The sequence below is a fragment of the Amaranthus tricolor genome, chromosome 7, assembly GCF_026212465.1.
Source record: "Amaranthus tricolor cultivar Red isolate AtriRed21 chromosome 7, ASM2621246v1, whole genome shotgun sequence".
Lineage (NCBI taxonomy): Eukaryota > Viridiplantae > Streptophyta > Magnoliopsida > Caryophyllales > Amaranthaceae > Amaranthus > Amaranthus tricolor.
In genome coordinates this window covers 7,975,793-7,983,292 of record NC_080053.1, presented here as the reverse complement: position 1 = coordinate 7,983,292, position 7,500 = coordinate 7,975,793, and the positions used below count along the sequence as shown (strand labels likewise).

The following is a 7,500-nucleotide window of genomic DNA, read 5'->3' as shown; positions in this document are numbered from 1 at the left end:
ATACATTCACTTATTACTAAGTGAACATTTGATTCGTAAACATATGAAAAAGAATCTTAGTTGCGCGGACATACGTTTCTAATATTTTCTGTATGTCTATAGCTAGTTCTCATGTTTCATCACTTATAGGGCTATCTGTACACTCACTATACAGTTGTGTTATAACTGGACAATAAGCAATGACTTTTTTTTTTGATAAATCATGGGTTGAGCCCCAACATGTAGGAGTATCTAATGACCAATACACTTTTTTTAGTTGATAATGGTCACATAATTGCTTATATCTTCTCTTTACCTGTCCAACTCCAAGCCACTTCACTATGTCTCTAATGGGATCTAATAAATCACTTAGTTGTCTGATACCTGCTTGGCAAGATATGTTAACTATATAAGCACAACAACGTACGTGTAATAATTTACCACCAAGGATAATGCTGAAAGCAGGTTCGTTATACAAAAGTTCAATACATTTAAAGTTGGCGGTTGCATTATCGGTAGAACAACAAAATATCTTATCTAACAAGTTCCATTCTTTGCATATCTCTATTAATCTGTATTTTATATTTTCACTCGTATGTCTTTCGAGCATTACCTCAAAAGTAATTATTCTTTTTTGAATAATCCAATTTTGATCTATCAAATGTGCTGTTACACTCGTATAAGGTTCTAAATGTGGGGCAGCAGACCAAATATCAGTTGTTATGCTAACCCTACCATTAAAAGATTTAAACATTTCTACTAATTCATAGCGCTTTGATTCATATAATTTTATTGTGCGTCGTTTAAGAGTGTTCCTAGGGATTACTCTATATTGTGGTTGCAAAGTTTTTCTAGTGTAATACTCGTATGCCCTACTTTCACCATGGTTAAATGGCAATTCATCACAAATTACATATTTAGAAAATTCATCAATCATATCATTACGATTATATTTAAAAGGCATACCTCCGCTGGGAATGTCCCACTGTCGACTTCCACTTGTGGTCCCGTTGCCGTTTGCTGCATGAGTTTTTTTTGTGATTCCATGCTTCTTTGCCAAATGTTTGTTAAAAGCTCCTATACCACCACCTAACATGTATTCACAAAACACAATAAATGAATTTTTAATACATTCTTGATTTACAAAATATAAATATCATGTATGTATAAAAACATAAAAAATATTTACCTCTGCTGAAATTATATGAAACTAAGGGATTTACTCCTTAACTTTCACAAATTTGACAAGTGCATAAGAAAACATCCAGATTGTCGGTTGGTTCTTTTGTAAAATACGACCACACATGTGAAACAAGTCTACCACTAGGAGGTGGCATTGCCGGAAAAGGTTGTCTTACTTATTCATGTTCATTTAAATTTAAATATAAACACATACTCAAATACCACAATATATAAATAAATAATAACTTAAAATTTAATCAATTTGAAGAATAAAATTATAAAATTAACCGACACTTTGGAAATTGACTCGTTTACCATGAGCTTGTCTTTTTTGTTGTTGTTGTTGTTGTTCTTCATGTGATCTCGTTGATGACTGTCGAGATCTATGTATCCCAATAGAGGTCGTTCGTTCCTCTTCTTGTTCTTGTTCTTCTTCTTCAATTTTTATTTTTCTTTCCACTTCTTCTGCATAATCGTGTAATTTTTGGTCGTACCCTTCTGAATATTTGGTTCAGAATTATAATTACTAACCGAAGGTGTTGTTGATACCGACGGAGTTGAAGTGACCTTTCTTTTGAAGCTAGAACCTCCCAATAATTTTGCCACTTTAGTAACTTTTTTAGAGCCTTTTTTCAAAAAAGAAGACATGATAATATTGAAATAATAATGGAATTAAGAAATAAATAAATAATTAAAAGACTGATTATGTAATTAAGAGAATAATTGCGTAATTAAGTAATTAAGTAGAGAGAGTAGGAGAAGAGATAAGTTGTGAATGAAATTGATTGAAACTGTGGTGTATTTATACAAAAAATCCCAACGGTTAGTTTTTGGCCGGTTCCAAAGAACCGCTGGGCCGTGTGAACTGCCCGGTTCCAAGGAATCGTTGGGCCGGGTGACTTGATCCGGTTCGGTTCAACCGGTTCGGACCGGGTGAACTATCCCACGATTCTTTGGTCCGATTCAAGAGGTTTTTTCCGGCGGTTTCACGGTTCCGCGGTTCGGGTCGGTTCGAAACCTGTCGCAAACGGTTTCAATTCCGGGACGATTTCAAGCGGTTCGGGACCGGTTCGGTTCTGAGTAACCCGCTCCGTGACCGTCACTAGTCACAACCATAAACCTTTAAAGATGAGTTATTAGGACTAAGAAAAATATCTCTATGATCGATGACAAGTAGAATTTAGTTTCTAATAAATTTGATACTATAGGTTTAATTTTACACAACCCTTTCCCCAATTTACAGGATTTGCCACCAACAAATTTCCGAATAAATCATAATAAAAATATCTAATCATGGATCAAATAAATAAAATACGGAAAGCATGATGAATTACAGTAAAATTTATTATGTAAAGACTTGTTGTTTAAGTCTTTCCTTATCCATCTAATTTATAGATTCAGATTACAAATTCCATTCCTCAATGTCCTTCCTTTTAAAAATTCTATTCATTTTCTTTATAGTTTGTCCTCTTCTTTCAACATGCCATTATAAATAAACTAAAGCTATCCAAACACTCTCGTACCAAAACCATACTCTTTATTCCTCCTTTTTCTCCATCTCTTCGCTTTTATTTTCTACACTTTATCTTTACAAATTATAAAAGAAAAAAAAAAGAATTCACAATATAATGGGATCAAATATCAATATCATAGTTGAGAGAAATCCTTCAGAAGCTCGTTTATATGAACTGGGCATCAAGTCTTGGCCAAAGTAAGTCTTAACAATTTTTATGTTTGACTTTGTTAGAAAAGAATCTAAATCTTTAACACATTTACAATTATAAGGTAATTTTATTTAAATCAAAATTGTAAATCGATAAATTTATGATGTGCAGATGGGGTTGCCCACCAGGAAGAATAACATTGAAATATGATGCGACAGAAACGTGTTATTTTTTGAAAGGAAAAGTGAAAGCATACCCAAAAGGATCAACAAATAATGATGGAGTTGAGTTTGGTGCTGGAGATGTTGTGATTTTCCCCAAAGGACTTAGTTGCGTATGGGATGTTTCTATTTCAGTCGATAAATATTACAAGTTTGATCCTCCTTCATAATTCATAATAATTATTATCTTTTTTTTTTTCTTTCAAGTATGTTTTATTTTGATAAACTACAACTTCGATTTCCTTCATAGTTCTTATAATTAGTAGGGCTACTACATTAATTAAGTACTATTTTTATATGATTTCCAAGATTGTTGGAATATTGAAAAATAACAAGTATTAATTTTTTTTTTGTGTTTTTATAACTCGCTCATTTGAACGAAATAATGAGATTGTCCTTTAATTTTACAATTATTATATAGTGTTATGGATTATAATTGTATTAATTATTAATATAGGAAAATGTTACTTTCTTGATTTCTTTTTTTTTTTTCCTATATATCACGACTTGGTACTTTTCACGTACCAATAAAAATTGAAAGCTTGCAAATTAAAGGTTTATTTTCCTCCTTTTTAACTCCACTAAAATTGAATAAATAGAAAATAAAAAAAAAATAAGGATTGGCCTTTACTCCACTAAAATTGAATAATTGATAGAACGGACGAAGCTAATACTATTTTACATTTTGGTAAATTGTTCCATAAATTTTTTATCGATGGATGGATAAAGATAGAGTCTGCAAGAATTTTATTCATAAGAAGGAATCAGAATAATCTATGTGAATCTTTAAGGTGTTGTATCAATTTCCGATGGCCTTCTAACATAACTGGTAGACGTATAATCTTACCATCTACATATCCCGGGAGTTTGCGGTTTATGACTGAAATATATCAGGATTTTATGGGTATATGCGAGACATATGGGTATCCAGATGTATCTATTACATTTACGTGTAATTTAAAGTGGCCTGAGATTACCCGTTTTGTCAATTCTAGAGGTTTGCGTTTAGAAGATCGGCCAGATATACGGTCTCGAGTTTTTAAAATGAAGTTGGACAATATGGTTAAGGATCTGAAGAGAGAAAATTTGTTTGGAAGAGTACTTACATGTAAGTTATTATCCAAAGTAATTCTTTTTAAGTGTTCATATTAATTTTTAATGTAATTTAATTAATATTTGATTTTCTTGCAGTGGTATATAGTATTGAATTCCAAAAAGGAGAACTTCCACATGCACATATAGTACTGTTCTTGCACCGCGATGATAAGATTTCTAATCCAGTTGATATCGACAAATTTATCTCCGTCGAGATGCTTGACAAGGAGGAGAACCCTCATTGTATGCATTGGTGACAGATTTAATAATACATGACTCATGCGGATCGTTAAACCCAAAATCATCTTGCATGCGTGATGGAATGTGTTCAAAACACATTCCTAAAAGGTTTAATGAAGAACCATTTGTCGATAGAGATGGTTATCACTGTTACTAGAGGTTAGATAATGTTGTAACTATAATCAAGAGTGGTATTGAAGTGGACAACAGATATGTTGTCCCGTACAATCCATCTTTACTTTTGAAATACAATGCACATATAAATATCGAATGGTGTAACCAATCTCGCACAATCTAATATCTCTTCAAGTACATCAACAACGGACAAGACAAAACTACAGCAGGTTTATCTAGAGCACGGAGAGAAAATGAAGGCGATGAAGGCGTTGATGAAAGTCATGAATACTATAATTGTAGATATGTGTCCGCAAGTAAAGCTTCTTGGTGCATCTTAGGATTTGAGATTCATCATCGGACTCCATCAGTGGAGAGGCTTAGTTTTCACTTGCCAGGTGAACATACTGTTATGTTCAATGATGATGACACAATTGATGATGTAATGTCAAGGCCGTTGAATGAGAGATCAATGTTCATGGCTTAGATGGAGTGTAACAAACAATACGATGATGCTCAAAATCTTCTATATAGTGAATTCCCAGGAAGTTACGTATGGCAGAGAAAAGAAAAAGTAAGGACTTCGTGTAAAAGAGGATTCTGAATAGGAAGATTGTATGATGTTGCACCAGGTTGCGATGAACGTTATTATCTGAGAACACTTCTTAACTTTGTCAAGGGCCTGACATCATATGAAGATATTAGAACTTTTGATGGCATTATTCATCCTACATTTAAGGATGCTTGCTATTCCATGGGCCTGCTTGATGACGATAAGGAATACATTGATGGAATCACCTAAGCAACTTTTTGGTGATCGACAATCTATTTGAGGAACATATTTACAATGTCGTTGATGTCCTGTAGTGTATCAAGGCCAGAATATGTGTGGGATAACACAAGGAATTTGTTGTCTGAAGATGTGTTAAATAAACAGAGAAGTTCATTACAAATGCCAAGTAATAGATATTCACCATCTTTTTATCAATATTATTTATTTAAAATATAAAATTGTATTATAGATAATATATCAAATTTATACACTTATATGATAGATTTGAACCTCACAAATGATCAATTGAAGTGTTATGTCGTAAGTGATATTGAGGATATTCTGAAAAAGAATGGAAGCTCTTTAATGAATATATGTCTTAAGATGTGTCCAATAATATTTTCGTCAAAGATGGTCAGAATAAGCTAATCTTAGAGGAGCTTAATTATGACAAGGATTCCTTGAAACTTGAATTGCTTGAATTACTTCCAATGATGACTGAAGAGCACACCTTGATATATGATGAAATTACCAGAGCCATTGAAAGCGGTAAAGGAAGTGAATTTTTTCTGTATGGACAGGGTGGAACTGGTAAGACATTTATGTGGAGGATATTATGTGCATGTTTAAGATCAAAAGGTGAAATTGTTCTTCCTGTTGCATCAAGTGGCATAGCATCTTTGTTATTACCAAAGGGGAGGACTGAACATTCAAGATTTGGAATACCTCTTACTAAAACTGAAGATTCATTGTGTAGAGGCATAGAACCTAACAGTCAATCGGAAGGCCTACTTAAAAGAACCAAACCTATAAATTGGGATGAAGCTCCAATGACTCACAAGCATTGTTTTGAAAACTTAGACGGGAGTTTGCGCGATGCCATTCGTTGTCCCAACGGTAATCCCTTTGACTTAAGCTTTAGAGCAAGGTTATTGTGTTTGGTGGTTATTTTAGGCAAGTTTTGCCGATTATCTCAAAGGGTATAAGACATGATATTGTCTTCGTGGCACTTAAGTTTCAAAGGTTTGGAATGACTGCAAGGTATTACGTCTTACAAAGGACATGAGATTGCGACCAGGATTGGCCAATGTTAATGAGCTACAAGATTTTGCAGAATGGATTCTCAAATTTGGGGATGGAAAGCTTGCAGGACCCAACGATGGAGAGGCTATTATCGACATACCTGAAGATCTATTGATAAAGGATGCATATGATCCAATGAATGCAATTGTCGATTCAACTTATCCTGGAATTCGTGAGGGATCAATTGATAGTTCATACTTTTATGATAGGGCAATACTAGCACCAACAAATGAAATTGTTGATAAAGTCAACGAACATGTATTATGACTTTTTTCAGGAGAAGAGAGGTTCTACTTGAGTTCAGATTCAATTTCAAAATCTAACAGTAACTATGGTAACAACAACGATGCATTTTCAATTGAGTTTCTCAACTCAATACGTGCATCTGAAGTTCCTAACCATAAGTTATTGTTAAAAGTTGGTGCTCTAATAATGATGTTAATGAAGAATCAACTCCTTTAAGTGATTATATTCAAAACACATAATAAATTAAAAAAATAAATTAAGTATTTATATTTAGTTATGTAAATAGCTCCAAAATCATATTAGATATAAAGTGTTTAATTGATACATATTTTAAGTCCAAATATATGTTGAAATAAGTTTGAAATAGGTTGACTTAAATTTAACGTCTTTATAAGATAAGATTAAATAAAAACGTATGTTTAAATAAGTAATTACATGTTTTGTCATATAATTACACGACTTATAATTTGGTAATTTGAATGAGTAATTTACTTCGTAAAAAAGTTTATACTAATTATAGGTTTTCCTATAAATGAACTTGTTTTGAGCTCACCTAAAAAATAAGAAGTATAATTCAAATGAAGCTAAAATCTAGGAATTTTATGTGGCTTATGCATTTCGGTTGTTTTTGTTTGAATTATTCAATATTGACGGTGTGAATACTAACATGGCAGCACATCAAAGATTTGAAAGAGCTAAAATTAGTAACAAAAAATTGTGTTGAACAAGTCATAGTGGAGCATCAGATTTTACTTGCTGTCCAAGTTTTTGAAGACTGGTTCAGCATGACCAGTTGGCGAAAATAAAGGAATGAAGTTTCATTTTTTTGAACGGCTATGTTGGAGTCGTAACATATATATATATATATATATATATATATATATATATATATATATATATATAT

The 7,500-nt window shown here is 32.6% G+C and overlaps 2 protein-coding genes across 3 annotated transcripts; both read left to right on the top strand.

The window, feature by feature from the left end:
• The first annotated feature begins 2,612 nt into the window (after positions 1-2,612).
• On the top strand, positions 2,613-6,760 carry LOC130818165 (uncharacterized). Of its 2 annotated transcripts, XM_057684226.1 has the most exons (3): positions 2,613-2,872; positions 2,997-4,154; positions 4,238-6,746. In XM_057684226.1, the coding sequence occupies exons 1-2, from the start codon at positions 2,790-2,792 to the stop codon at positions 3,214-3,216; spliced, it is 303 nt and encodes a 100-aa protein (XP_057540209.1). In that variant the 5' UTR covers positions 2,613-2,789; the 3' UTR covers positions 3,217-4,154; positions 4,238-6,746. The 2 variants fall into 2 exon arrangements, with proteins under 2 accessions (XP_057540209.1, XP_057540208.1); XM_057684225.1 differs by lacking the exon at positions 2,613-2,872 and having other exon boundaries at positions 3,212-4,154; positions 4,238-6,760.
• On the top strand, positions 4,459-4,982 carry LOC130818448 (uncharacterized). The gene is made up of 2 exons (XM_057684620.1): positions 4,459-4,540; positions 4,726-4,982. The coding sequence occupies exons 1-2, from the start codon at positions 4,459-4,461 to the stop codon at positions 4,980-4,982; spliced, it is 339 nt and encodes a 112-aa protein (XP_057540603.1).
• Positions 6,761-7,500: the final 740 nt, after the last annotated feature.

What these genes read in the sequence shown, in the direction of transcription:
- LOC130818165 (XM_057684225.1), top strand. Translation starts at nt 3,923, where the DNA reads ATGACTGAAATATATCAGGATTTTATGGGTATATGCGAGACATATGGG. An exon ending in GTTTGGAAGAGTACTTACAT is followed by an intron (nt 4,155 to 4,237) that starts GTAAGTTATTAT and finishes ATTTTCTTGCAG; the next exon opens with TGGTATATAGTATTGAATTC.
- LOC130818448 (XM_057684620.1), top strand. Translation starts at nt 4,459, where the DNA reads ATGGAATGTGTTCAAAACACATTCCTAAAAGGTTTAATGAAGAACCAT. An exon ending in GGTTATCACTGTTACTAGAG is followed by an intron (nt 4,541 to 4,725) that starts GTTAGATAATGT and finishes AAACTACAGCAG; the next exon opens with GTTTATCTAGAGCACGGAGA.